General features: G+C 39.1%; 2 protein-coding genes across 4 annotated transcripts in view; one reads left to right on the forward strand and one right to left on the reverse strand.

Moving 5' to 3' along the window:
* The window catches only part of LOC137973370 (prostatic acid phosphatase-like), an 11,268-nt gene extending 4,812 nt beyond the window's left edge, over positions 1-6,456 (reverse strand). Inside the window, exons 1-5 of one of the 3 annotated variants that reach the window (XM_068820166.1) lie at positions 6,236-6,456; positions 3,722-3,863; positions 2,261-2,504; positions 1,057-1,153; positions 203-402 (exon numbers count right to left, since the gene is read on the reverse strand). In XM_068820166.1, coding sequence (XP_068676267.1) covers positions 203-402; positions 1,057-1,153; positions 2,261-2,504; positions 3,722-3,779 — 599 coding nt within the window. In that variant the 5' untranslated portion in view covers positions 3,780-3,863; positions 6,236-6,456. Of the gene's footprint in view, positions 1-202; positions 403-1,056; positions 1,154-2,260; positions 2,505-3,714; positions 3,988-6,235 lie in introns of those variants that run through there. The other 2 variants (XM_068820165.1, XM_068820167.1) reach the window with 2 other exon arrangements.
* Positions 4,015-11,610, forward strand: LOC137973371 (SOSS complex subunit C homolog). The gene is made up of 5 exons (XM_068820168.1): positions 4,015-4,162; positions 5,776-5,866; positions 7,833-7,902; positions 8,358-8,408; positions 10,188-11,610. The coding sequence occupies exons 1-5, from the start codon at positions 4,135-4,137 to the stop codon at positions 10,296-10,298; spliced, it is 351 nt and encodes a 116-aa protein (XP_068676269.1). The 5' UTR covers positions 4,015-4,134; the 3' UTR covers positions 10,299-11,610.
* Positions 11,611-14,575: the final 2,965 nt, after the last annotated feature.

A 14,575-nucleotide genomic window follows, 5' to 3' on the forward strand; every position in this document is an offset into this window, starting at 1 on the left:
TGTTACCCTCGTAAAATAAAGACCTTTACCTTTTCTCTCACTTCTTCAAAGGGCACAATCACCTACTAGTTTTAATTGAGTTGCATGCATTTAGTGAACATTGTTTGCAAGGTAAGAACAGCACAAGCTCAGATTTATTGATAATTACCGATATGTATTTTATTGAAATAATATTATTACTATTAGTTACATTATATCTTACACATTGTAGAAATCTTTAAGTTCGATCTTCTCAACGTCCAAGATTATTTCCAGGGCTTTCCTCAATGGAGCACTTTCCTTCTCCTTCTCCTTAAAGTCTTTACTCTTATAGAAGGTTGCCAGTCTTTTGTTCAGCTGAGGACACGCCAACCACCCACGAAGAACTTGGTCATTTTGCACAGCAACAGTGTGTATGGGAACCTTGGTACAATTCAAAGAAGATGAAGATAAGAGTTGGATAAAATGGCTTCTAAATGGGAGGTATTAGAAGCAAAGAAAAAGGGAATGGAGGCTAGAAATTTGAAATTCTCTAATTCCTGAAGTTGTAGCTTTGAATACCTATAAAACCAAGCATTGACAGAGGAAGGGGGGTAAAAGGTGTGTACCGATGACCACATGCTACCCTTATTAAAATAAGGAACTTTACCTTTACCTTAGATGGGTAAAATTGTCAGGTGTTAGACAGAGTAAAATCTACAGGGGCAGATCTAGGGGGACGGTGCAAGGGGTGTGCCCCACCCACCTCTCCCCCCCCCCCCCCCCCCCCCATCCTCCACTCCCTGAGATGATTTGCAGCTTTCTAATACGATTGGTATTATTCTGGAGTCATAGTTTGGAAGATACTAGGTTTCAAGTGAGTTTTCCCCAAACAGGATTTTAACCTTGTTTTTTCCATGACCCAGCGATTTATCATCTGGGATTAGAGCTAAATATCAAGCATTCTGCAAGTATCACCTCACCAGCTTCAGGTATAAGAAGTGGTCTGGCACTCTAGAAACAGAGCTAATGGTTTTGTCAGCATTTTTCATCATATGGTAAAACAATATAATGACTAGAAACCAAAATGATACCAACCTGTTGAATATCATAAGGTGCACTAAAATTTCCAGCATCTGTAACGAGTGTTTGATTTCTTCTTGGTGGATATAGTCCAAGGAGGAAGCTTAATGCACTAAAAAAGAAGATGAGACAGGCAGACCAGCATAGTTTGTAACATGCAGGTGATTGTGTGCTATTCAGGTTGGAATGAAGGGCATTATAATAATATAATTGTTCTTGTGTTGACATCCTGATCAGAAATCATCTCCATTATAAGTCATTCAAAGTAATCATAGCTTCGGTATGTAAGGGAATCTTTGCTGACATCATTTTTTACATCATGTTTGATTAACATATGAATTTTCTCAAAAAAGGCATCATGCTATTATTTACCAAATTACAATTTCCTTCAAAAGGTAAAAGAACTTGTTAAACTTAGTTAAATCTCCAGTTTTACGCCTTTTAGCTTTGACAACAAGCCAGTCATTACCTATCAAAAATTCTTGGGTGGAAGAGAAGCTAATGATCTCATTCTTTTTTAAGATTTTAAATTTTCAAAGCATTCTTTCTCGGAGATTATCACTGAACAAAAGAAAAGTGGACTCTGGGGACGAGAATACGCCTTATCACGGTTTTCGACGCCATCTTAACGGGTAGGCAAAGCGGTCAGAAATTACAGTGTTTGTATGGGAATCCGATAGCAAATAACTTCTTCCAAAATTGAATTTTTCACAATTTCTGAATCGCAACGTTAAAATACCAGGTAGAAGATTGTATTCAGCAAGTTTGAAGGATGTAGCTTTCCTATAGGTCGTTGAGCTAATTTTTTTTAATTTTCCATACATTTGTCTTTAAATTTTTTTCCCACGAACTGCGTCTAGACGTTTGTCTACCCAGCCAGATTTACAGACAAATGTGTGGAAAATTCAAAAAATTAACTGAGCGTCTTCTAGCCAAGCTACATCCTTCAAACTTGGTGAATACAATCTTCTACCTAGTATTTTAACGTTGCGATTCAGAAATTGTGAAAAATTCTGTGATAAGGCCTATTGTCTTGTTGGTTGATAAACTGGTGCAAGATTTTAAAACCAATCACTAAGCATAGCTGCAATAATTATTGCAATCACATACCGGTAATTGCTTCCAACAGTCATTTGAAAACTGCCTGTGCAGACTACATTCAGTGGTATGCATTCTTTCGTTAAACTGTCTGACGCCATCAAGCTACAAGTCTTCTTACCTATTGAGTGTTCTTGAATAGTCACTGGACTGCACATAAATATCTGCAGGAGAATACACATTGCTGGGCAAAACCTTGGAATTCCGATAATGCTTTTGAACATAGCTCCCAGCTCTAAACATCTGATCCATTCCTCTCACAGTCAACTGGCTGTCTGTCCCTTCTTCGAACGTCTTATGGTCTTTTCTGAGCAGGGTACGACTGCCATGGCGTGATATCACAACAGCTTGATGAAGTTTTAGTTCTAAGAAATCAATAAAGTACACAAGCATTGGCTACAGTACTGCTTACAGTTTACTGCATGTGTTCATTTAAATCATTAACTCCTGGGAGTTAAACTTAACAGATTTTACTCTGTCTAATGCCGGATGATTTTACTCTGTCTAACGCCACAGTATTTCACTCTGTCTAACGCCAGACGATTTTATTCTGTCTAATGCTGGACGATTTTACTCTGTCTAACGCCAGACAATTTTATTCTGTCTAATGCTAGACGATTTTACTCTGTCTAATGCCAGACGATTTTATTCTGTCTAATGCTAGACGATTTTACTCTGTCTAACGCCAGACAATTTTGCTCTGTCTAACGCCACACGATTTTACTCTGTCTAATCCCAGACGATTTTACTCTGTTAATTAATGCCAGATGATTTTACCCTGTCTGACGCCAGACGATTTTACTTGTCAACTGGGGGCGTCCTCGGTCACCTGAGGAATCAGTGTGTTAATCCATCAACAGTTAGTTGCATTCTTTAATTGACTGACTACAAGTAACCTCAACAACTCAACAAGTGGTTTTAAATTGCAAGGGGCGTTCTTAACTCCCTTCCCCCTCTTCATGAACTTAAATCACGAATTCTGCCTCAAACAACAAGATAAGGAGGATGAATGTAGTGTTGGAGCAGGGGAGGAAGAGTAGAGGGAAGATGGAAGATTGCTGACGGCAGGGTTGGTGCAGTGATGAAAGCAATGACACCTTCCACAAATACATGTATGTCACCCAGGTTCCATTCAGTCACTCAACATCATGTAAGTTGAGTTTGTTAGTTCTCTACTGTGCTCCAAGAGGTTAATTTCCAGGTACTCTGGTTTTCCTCTTGTCAAAAACAGTTTTTTTCTGAGGACCAATGTTTGCACAATGGTGGCAGCAATAATATTACCCTCTGCCAATGTCACTGTCCTGTGTTTCATTCCCAAACATAATGTTACATGTGGGAAGCTTTACTTAGTTCTTAGCACTTTGCTCCAAGAGTTTTTCTCAGCATATTTCCCGATTTCTACAGAACTAGGGTTCACGGGACTAAGTTGTTATTGTTTACACTATCATCGATATCATCATCATCATCATCATCATTACCACCACCACATTAACCAGTAAACAGTTCACATGCAATATGGAAATGTCTCCAGACGTTTTACAAATGCGACATGGACGAATGAATCTAAGCCCTCACCTCTCACCTGCGTTAATAGTGGCCAAATAAAGAAGCAGGAAAATCAACATCCTCTCTTTCTCCATATCAGTATCTGTCAACAGCTTTTAAAAGTAATGCTGGTACCTTTGCAATTGATTCCGATAGGAAGGCCAAAATAACTTGCTGTTCTGATAAAAGAAACTCAGCTTATTAAATGAGTGGTAAGAAAACATGTACTCAAGGTAGAATTTACGACTAAAATTAAAGTGACGGAATACATGTGTAAATTGACAACGTGTTCGTAACGTGACAGACATCGTGACAGTCGTGAAAAAATCGGTTTCAAAGGAAGACTGGGGCGAAATAACAAACGGAGGTGTAAGATGGCGGACGATCATTGACGATTTTCTGTAATTACAACTAAACTGTCATAGCTTTGGAAACGGGCAGTACTTCACGATGGCATTTCAACCGCAAGGAGGACAAGGTTTGTGTTACTTTTTGGGTTTAGCTGCCGTGAAATCGTAGGCAACGGAAACCGACCTTGACGCTTAGTTAGTTGCAAAGTTGGTCATGTAGCACTTACATTTCTATAGATATATCTAGTTGTCTTTAGGTGCTATCTTGATTCCCATTGTAGTTCATCTAAGCATTTTGAAAACACAATAGCCGTTCTCGATCTCATCCAACAAAATGCAAATCAACTGCGAGTTTATATTTTCCTTTTTGGGCCACATTGTTTATTATAATGATCTGTCCACTGTAAGGTCGTTAAAGGTAATATATTGTAGAGAAGTAGCAAAGATACCAACCTCTGGAGATCTAAAATGTGGGAATTTTTTTTTCATCTAGCCCCCCAACCCCCCCCCCCCCCCTCCCCTGTCAATGTGTGTTTCAAACTCAGAGATGAAGAAATACATTAATTAATTAAGACACCATGAAAAAAGTTTGAAAAATCGAAATTTTTTTAATTTGGGGATGCAATTTGAGCCTACAATGGCAGAAAGTCTTTAAAAGGTTCAAAGTGGTTTTTATCTGCGAGATTTGATGACCCATTTGGGAGAATGGGAGATTCACTCCATATGGATCCGGGACTCCTGGATAATCCAGGAGAGTTGGCATAAGTTAGGTAGTGTAATTTTCAAGTACGATTTAACCACTATCTGAAGGGAGCAGGTATGGTGTGATGGAGCAGGTATGGTGCGATGGTGAAAGCATGTTCTTCCCATCATTCTGTTCCCGGTTTGATTTCCAGACTTGGTATCACGTTTGGGTTGAGTTGCTTGGTTCTCTATTCTGCTCCGTGTGGTTTTTCTCCAGGTACTCTTGCTTTCCCCCCTTCTCAAAATAAACCTATCATTTAAAAATTAATATACCGGTACCCCTTCACTTGTTCATTAGTCTTCAATCTGACCTAGTACATGTAACTCAGTTGTTGGTCAGAGTTTTTCTCTGTCATTCTGTGGGCTCATCATCAATATCAAGGCTAACGCTCAAGAGAACAATGGTTCGAGTGCTGCTCATGCAAACTGAGCTTAATTATATTTGTGTCCCAATTTCAAATTGACCTAACCCTAACCCAAACTCTAATAGACTTAAACATCATTTTAGGCCTAATGACCTGTGAAAAGTGACCTGTACTTTAGACCTGTCCTTCTTTGGCCACTGCACACAGATGTAGGCTGTGGCTTTCATGGCACAATTGCCAAGATGCTCCCACTCTGATTCCTTCAGAATTTTTTCTCTTGACACACAAAGGGAATGATTACCCTGGAGCCCCTAACAGCAGTCTTGTTCACAGAAAAGCTCATGCCTGTGAGTGTAATTTAAGGTTTTGATTGTGCGCATCAAACTTCTGAAGCTATCCAGTCAAGACAAAATCGAAGAATTTGCCAAGCGCAGGGTCTGCCAAAGTAGCCTTCCCAACATCCTTTGCAGTCATGGGAAAATTCCCATTGGTAGCACTTTATTACTGGTTTAAGGGAGAAAGGGTTTAATTAAGGACCCAGTTGATGATGTTTATCTACATGTAAATTGAGCTGGTATCTGATTAGCAGCATTTCTGGACATAAAATTAATGCTTCTACTTTTTCATAACAGAATCACAGAATCGAAGGATTCTTCAAGACTTACAGCAAAAACGGCAGATGCTTTTAAATCAAGGTCAAGGCAGCACCGCTGCTAATGTAGGGTAAGTGTTTATGAAGCTGGCCTCACCTGTGAAGCTTAACCTGAAACAGCACGTAATTGTTAAGTGCTAATATTGAACTATGATTGTTGGCAACATTGCATTTTGGTGACATGCATACATGTATCAAGCAGGGAAGAGCTGTGGTTCTGTTTACCCAATAATAATTATTATTATCCTGTTTTGCCTTATTGTACAGTTTTCTGTTTTGTACAGTATTTAAACCCCAAACTTTGTTGGCAAGAGCCCGACCTTGCTCAGCATGTTGACATGGAAATACTCCTAAGTGGAGAAGTTTGTCCAAAATAGAAAAACATAAAAATAACAATATTCATAAAATTCTCCCACAGAAAAGAAACTAAAGCCATCTACCTGTCATTAAAAGTTGTCTCATGTTCATGTAATATCTTTTGGAAGCGGTCTCAGGATTCCATTACTGACAGGGCATCTCAGTCAACAGGCATTTGATCTCCCTTCAGTTACCTAAATGGCTTGATTACCGGTAGTCAGCAGTGAAATACGATAGAAGTATATAATACATTAAATGCTCGATACACCAGTAGTTTGCTGAGTCTTTGACAAAGTTGATACTTATTAAAAGTTATGTACCAACAAATCACAAGACAGCACATAGTGTATCATATGCTATCACAAGATATTTCTTGCCTCAGCTTGTTTCAAATTACAGCATTTTGACTTGTGATATTGTGATAATTATTATTTTCAGATTTTAAAACTAAGTCAAATGGACAGTCATCTTTATTTTTTTCAGACAATTTCAAGTTCAAGTCTATTTTCAAAATTACAGTTACATTTTACAATGAGCACTACACGTGTATAGCAATGCTAATCGGGGCGTGCAGTGTAATAGCGTACATGGCACTAAACTTGCTAGAAACTATATTAAGATAAAATAAAACCTAACAATACACAATGGGATTATACAATCGTCAGACTGAAGAAACGTTGCATAAATTATTACAATATTATTAAAATAAGTGAATGAATAAAGGAATAAAACAGAATTGTAGGGTACGATTGTAAATACTGTAATTGTTATTCAGTTTTGTTATCAATGAGTAGGTATCAACATAAGCCTCCTCAACTCCGTGTACTGTAAGCAGAAATTTCCTAATTCGTTTTTTGAATGGTCTTTTTGTAAGCGCACACCAGTCAGGATGAAGAGAGTTCCATAATCTCGTTCCAAAGTTGGCAAAATACTTCAACTGTACGCTCAGTCGCGATTTGCTTTCATAATAGTTGCCTATAGCTGATGATTGTGTATGAATATATATGAATGCTAGTTTTTTTTTTGGATGGGTTTCAGTCTCTCAGGGAACTTATTGGCCCACTAGAATTTTCAGGGAAAAATGCTCAGGATTTGGGCAACTTGACTTGAATTTGTCATGAATAGTATGGCCAAAGAGTCTTTACAAAAATTATTGAAATGATAATAGAAAATTAGTAATCTTTTTGGATGGCTTTTTTTTTTATTTTTTATTTTAAAAGGATTCTGGTTTTACTTGTTCAAGGACACTGTTGATTTTGGACGTATAAGTCTGAAATGGTTTCAACAGAATGACTGTTTTTTAAGTTTTCTACATGGCTGTTAGATGTTAGAAAAAGTGAACATTTTTGCTCTTTGCAATTTGAGTGTATTTCAACACTCACGCATCAATTAAAGCATGTGTGTAGGTTTTTGTGTGCAAGAGGGGTACTTTCTCCTCCCTCAAGACCGCCCCCCCCCCCCCCCATCCCAACCCACAGTTTTAAGGTTCCTTTACCCCGCTGCATTAATTTTTGACCTGCCTTTTGGTTGAAATCCCATGTACATATACAGTACATTTGACGCCCATTGTAATTGCTTTTACATAGTGCTGCAGCTTGTTTGTCCTTCATTGTCATGTATGTATTCACAACTCTATACTAGCTTCGGCATTGAGAAAAATAATGTTTTGTTTGTTCTCAGGACGAATCTCTCTACCGTGCGTACAACAGGAGCAGATCCTTCCACTTCTTTCAAACCACATGAAGCCCCAGTAAGTATCACTAACAATAAATAATAGACCTTTTTGCAGATATGTCGGCCATTTTGATTTCTATTGTATCGAAAGACATTATGGGATTCTCAGGAGGCAAATAATTTAATATGTATTTGCCCCCTGGGCATCCCATAATAGCTATTTGAAACAACAGAAATCAAAATGGCCACCATATCTGCAAAAAGGTATAGAATTTTAATGTTGTGACTGATAGACTGACTGACTTATTGATTGACAGATTGATAGATTGATAGACTCGTAGACAGGATGCCTGACAGTCCAGTTAACTGACTTGCTGACTGACTAAGTGACCAACTGACTGATAGGTGACTTACTCATTACTGACTGTAGTGATTGAATGTCTGAATGACCAACTGACTGATTGGCAGACAGCATCACAATGTTGCTTTCTCTACATTCTTAGCCTTAAATTCAATATTAATTATCTTCAGGTCATACGCAACCCAACAGACCTGTCACTGGGCCAGCGACAAGCCTTGGAGGTGAGTACTATGACACAGTAGATTTATTCTACTTTAAGACGGGGGAAGAAACTGAGCTCTGTCCCTATTCCAATTGCATTTTTGGTTTTCAGTCATTAAGTTGGGGTGATCCCTACCCAGTCCATGGACTAACCAAACGGAATACCTCAAAAATACTATTTCAAGTGAGTACTATTGGTCGTAAGCAGAGTCACAAATAGTGCTATTAAAGCCTAAACATCCATTTTAAACAGTGTTGGTCAACAGTATTTAAGTCTAAGCACCCATTTTAAAAAGGTTAGCTTTCAATAATTGTTGTGATGGCCGATTACTTCATGTAAGTGAAGTGAAACTGGTGCAACAATTTTTAAAGCTAACCTTTTTAAAATGGGTGCTTAGACTTAAATACTGTTGACCAACCCAGGTTAAAGGGGCTAGGTCACGCTATTTTAGGTAATTTTGTTTAATTTTGTTAATTATGAGCTCTAAACGTCAAATTGGTGGAGCAACAGTCTTTCATTTTCAAAATCACGGCCACATAACAACTGATTTTCTAGCTTTGTAAATGACATTTAAATATAGACTGATGTTATTTTGAAAAACGGTGGGCCGACGTTTTTCAAATTTACCCAAATTCAATCCATTTCAATCCTCTCCAGTTTTGTCCATCCATGTCCCTTCTTGGCTTCCCTGCGTTTTGTTAGAGATCTTCTATAGTTTTGAACAGTTATTTTGATATTTTAGTTAATTCTATGACCATTCGATCAACGCTGAAATTGCCTAAAATTGTGTGACCTAGCCCCTTTAAAATGGATGTTTTGGCTAAGCACTAATTGTAACGCTGCTTACAACCAGTAGTACTCACTTGAAGTAGTATTTTTGGGGTAGTCTGTTTGGGTAGTCTGTCGGGGTAGTCCATGGACCGGGGGTCGGAGTTTTCAGGTTGCCCATTACGTTGCGCTTACGTGTACGCAAGACGAGGTTTTAAATGTGGGAATTTTCACAGAAGTTCTTTGCCAGCTCAGGTTAGAGTGCGCGACTCCGGATCAAGTGGCCCGGGTTTGGGTCCTGGCTGGGGACATTGACACTTTACTCTCACAGTGCCTCTCTCCACCCAGGTGTAGAAAGGGGTACCGGCGAAAATGCTGGGGGTAAAACGAAAACAACTGCATGTAAGCCCCCACCCACTTTTCGCACGCATTTTTTTTTCTTTTTCCCGACTATCTGGGAGCCTGGAACAGGCTACTTGGGACGTAAAAGAACTCACACACTATTCGCAAAGAGCATGGTGTGGAGTCCCCTGTGGTGTATCGTGGCACGAGAGCGTTTCAACGAGTTACGACTGCTAAGCTCCTCGTCGGTAAATTAACTATGAAAGAGCAGTCGTGGCTCAGATGGCTAGTGCGCGGCTTTCGGAGCGAGAGGTCCCCGGTTCGATCCTCGGTGACTTAAACGTCTTTTTCGACTTTCATTTGATCCGTGTAGCTATAGCTTTAAATACCCGTAAAACGGAGCACTGACAGAGGGAGGGGGGTAAAGGGCGGACCGTCGGCTTCCATTGATACCAGCCTCGTAGCTGAAGGAACTACCCACGTTAAATAAAGTGACTTTACCTTTACCTTTAAAGGAAAAGAAAGGAACTTAATTTAAATGGCTAGTCGTTCTAGCGCTGGAGCACTAATTGGGGACACTGCAAACTTAAATTAACAATTAACACAAATCAAGTCAAATGACTATGACTATTGGATGTAAATATATTATTCCTCGTTTTTTTTTTCCTTTCACCGTCATTTATTTTAGCACGCAAATGCCACATCATCAGGATATTTCATCTCACAAGACTCTGCCTATGGAAACCTCATTCTACCTGTTCTGCCAAGGTTTGAAAATGGAGAGCTTAAAATGAATTGATTTGAAGACAGACGAGGAAAGGAAGATCAAGCAAAGGAAAGAATAACAGTTGTAAACGACTCAATGTCAAATCCCATATAACGGATGATGGTGTTAAAGTGTGGAATAAGCCAAAGAAGAAAGTTGGAGAATATGGAACGTGTTTAAAATAATCAAGATGTCTTTGCCATTAAGGTCTTCAACGTGCATTCCTCGAAATCGAAAGTTTTTTTCAATGCATCCTTCGAAAGGAAGGCATTCCTGGGCGTTGCTCTTTGCAATGATTTTTTTTATGCGAAAGGGTCAGCATTCTAGAATTAGGGAATTGCTTTTCACTTCTGGGCCTTGATAAGTTTTCGAAACTTCTGAGTCACGTTGCCCCGAGCACAAACCACACTTTAAGAGGAGCTATCTTATCTCGTAGTCAATTTGTTACATCCACGGATAATGGTCACATCGATTAGGGGGCCCGTTTCTCAAAAGTTTGGAAGCCGTGGCTTATTGGGCGTACTTCGGGGACCATAAATCTCTTAGTAGCTTCAAACTGAGGCGGGTCCAAGGCTTGAAACTTTGCAGTTCTGTTTTCCTTTCGGGTCTTGTAAAGCTGTTGAAAGACTATCTTTCCAAACAGGCAGATCATAGTTTTACGGATGGCTTTTTGAGTTCTAAAAGTTACTGGGACTTTCGAGAAAGGGGCACTAGGGACCGGTTTCTCGAAAGTCCCAAAAAATGTTTCCGCGCCGAAAAGTCATTTATGAAACTGCCAACCGCTTGTTTTTGAAAGCCGATCTTTTAACATGTTTTCAAGGAAACAAAAATCAAAATCACTGAAGTTTGACGACTTAAATCCTCTCCGTTCTTGAGATACAAAGGGAATTTTGACACCCGAAAATGGCCCGTAAAGTTTCGGGACTTTCAGGAAACGGACCCCAGGGCCGATAATTAAATAATTAGGTAATTAAACTCGTTAATCACTTCCCTGATTCAAAGCAGAACTACGAATGGGAGGGGGTAGAAAAAAAGTTCTTACATGAGGTATCTCGAGATTGTATTGTTAGAATACGAACTAAACTTGGAACGTTTTCACTTAACGTTATTCCTTAGTTTTGGAGCTCGCAAGGATTGTTTTTCAAAGTCGTTGTCAGAAGCTAGCAAGGAAATTAAAGAGGCTGTAGTTACTCCAGCAATTGTGAGAACATTTTGGATTAAGCTTAAGGTGGTCCGAACTGAGTTTCAATTACTACTTTAAGAGACAGGATAGTAGCCATAAAATAAAGTTTTGATTTTCTTGTATTGACTAGTCTCGAAGAAAATAAAAGATTAGAGATTGGTGCAAGGCTTTGGCAACTATACTCTCGCTTTGAATATTGCTTTAATGCCGTGCCTTATCGTATATTAAGTGGCGTTAGACGTGAATGTCGCGAGACTCCTTCCAATGTAACTGTTCTGATGAGTTTCTTTATGGCAGACGGCTGTAGCTGTTAACAAATGTAAGAAAATTTGTTTTTGTAAAAAAGGTCTTTTTTTTTCGTGAAACTGGCAATTTTTTTTTCTGTGAAACGCGATAAAGATCCCCCCCCCCCCCCTCCCACCCACCCTCTTGGCTAATTTACCTTACCTGGGGTTTGCTTGTCGCAGCGAGGTTAGAAAGGCTCATTAGCATTAAAACAAAAGAATACTTTGTTTGTCCGCCATTATGAAAGAGGTCTTCGATAGTTCTTTTGTTTTCGTTCACCAACATGGCGGCGATTACAGACCATTACGTAACGTGAAATTGATGCCGTTCGCTTCCAAATTCTATTCAAAACACACAAAGGGATCAAACAATATATGGTTTTTAATCACTTGATGAGACGGCCATGTTTGCGCACTCTCATTGGTCAATAGCTTTGTTTAGATGAGAGTATGTAAACACGGCTGTGATTGGTTAATGGAAAATACGAACGTGTATCAAGAAAACCAGCATTTTACTTCATTTGTCGAATTGTTTTTGAGAAATATTTTATAAAAGCAATAGAGGACTTTTTTCCGTGTTTACATAGCCTCATCTAAACACTCGGGGAGTTGGGAGAATTCACGACAGTTATGCAAGCCCTCGACTGCGTCTCGTGTTTGCAAAACTGTCTCGAATTCTCCCAATTCCTCCTCGCGTTTAGATGGGGCTATGTAAACATGGAAAAAGTCCTCAATTGCTTAATTTGTAACCAACCTCTTCTGGCAAAGGTTACGGAAACGAGAAAAACGAGAAAACTTGCTTGACAAACAATATAGGTTAATGAGAGATATAGTGTGTGAGGCGTCCGTGACATAACGCGTAAACCACATAATGTTGTCTGTTTGGTTCTTTTATTGTCCGTGCGTTTCGCAGGTTGTTACGCAGAGGATGGCATGTTCAACAAAAAAAAACTTGTCCCGTGCCATTGTCATGTCTCAAAACTACCCGCGTCTGAGGTCTGAAATTCAAGACTCGTCCTTTAACCACGTGACTGGTTCAGTACATTCTTATTGGCCACGCAAACCGAGAACAGGCAACCCAGCTTGTCCTTTCTCCTTTAATATATATCTTCTGCCATATTTTCTCGTAATGTTATGTTGTCGGTATGTTTCATAACTAAAATGATTGCCAGTTGTAAGGTTTTGTTTTGTATTTTAAAAACAAAAGAAACATTTTCATCTTGAGATCTCAGCGTTTTTCAAGAAATCCGTGCATTTGATAATTTCACGCTTGCCTTCTGCACGGACTTTTACCAAAATGCTCAACGCGCACGTGAAGGGTGCAGCACGTGTTTTCAAAGCTTTTTTTTTTTTTTGGCGGCGTTGTCGTCACAAATTTGATTACAAAAAATTCGACACGATGATTTTTCCCATTATGACCATGCAATTAATCTTCCATAAAAAATCCTGGAACAATTTGGTCAACGCCCCATTGCAATTTGCATTCAGACGAGTAGACGACGCCAAATAAGTAACAATAGCGCTGATTTTCACGGCGAAAGCACATCGTTGACGTTTTCCTCGTGTAGATGTTAAAAACACGAGGTTACACGTGGCACACTTTGTTGTCACTTCGATTAAGCATTGGAATTTACGCTTACCAGCCAATCAGCGACCTTCGTGTACGAAATAAATTGATGCCCAATTTGAGAATCAACGCATCGCCTTTGGGCAAAAAGCTCAGTTTTCAAGTTTGCTGAGGAAGTTTATCGAGCTATCATCGCTGGCAGAAGAAGGGATCTTGACGAATATGATGCTGTGTTCCAGACACAAGGACGACTTCGGAGAAGACAAATTAAAAGACGGACCACAGTATAGGTGAAGTATGTGCGTGCAAAAAGAATTGCGCGGCGCACAAACTTATCACACTTAAGTGGGGTTCATTTTTTGTGGTGCATTCCTCTTGAGAATTAGCTCTCGTTAAGTGAATTCTGCTGTGGAGGATTGAGTTTTTCTAAATTTATGCTAGTCTATATTATCTGCTTTCACAGCACTCCGTTGTCTAAAATGTCTAAAAAATTTAGCCCTCAAATATCCTCAACCGAGGTTCTTGTTAGAAGATTCCAAAATACTACTTTACAAATTTCTAAACAGGTTTTTTTTACGAGAATAAAGCGAATTTCGTCGCTTAACACACACAGCTAACAAACCTGTATATTGTCGTTGCGCTTTGCAAACTAGGAAACAACTTCTCTCCACACAAGTTCAGTAAGCGAGCGAACGACTCTGATCTTGCAGTCATCTTAAAATTTTAAAGACCGGACGCGATACAAATTGTGACTCCAAAGTTAATGTTATCACCTTCTTTGTAGCAATTTTGAAGTGTGCAAGCTTATTACGTTTTCGTTGATACAATTGATATCCTTCATTCACATATTTACTAACTCGCACACTTGTAAAAAGTCTGGTCCTACCCGCTCTGAGTTCGAACAAACCAAAGCCTAGAATAATGTTCGGCATCTCCGTAGGTGTAGTCAATTCAAATGACCTCAAGACTTTAAATTCAAAACTCTTGTTTCGCACTCCTTTCAATTACGAAAAAGGCAGAAATGTTTATTCTTTTTGTAGGTGTGGCGCTTTTTAACGTTTTTGAGTTAAAATTCACCATTTAAAAAACGTTAGGAAATTTCTTAATTTGCGATACCTTGGTTCATGTCTCCACTATTAGGCAAGCTAATGAAAGAACAAAAAGCAATAACGCACACGGACGCATGATAATATAATATCCATCTTTACACACGAGACCCTACCCAGTTACCACTCCCCTGAATTACCAAAGAACATGTAATTTTGCCCTCCCCTCC

Source organism: Montipora foliosa, chromosome 10, assembly GCF_036669935.1.
Source record: "Montipora foliosa isolate CH-2021 chromosome 10, ASM3666993v2, whole genome shotgun sequence".
Lineage (NCBI taxonomy): Eukaryota > Metazoa > Cnidaria > Anthozoa > Scleractinia > Acroporidae > Montipora > Montipora foliosa.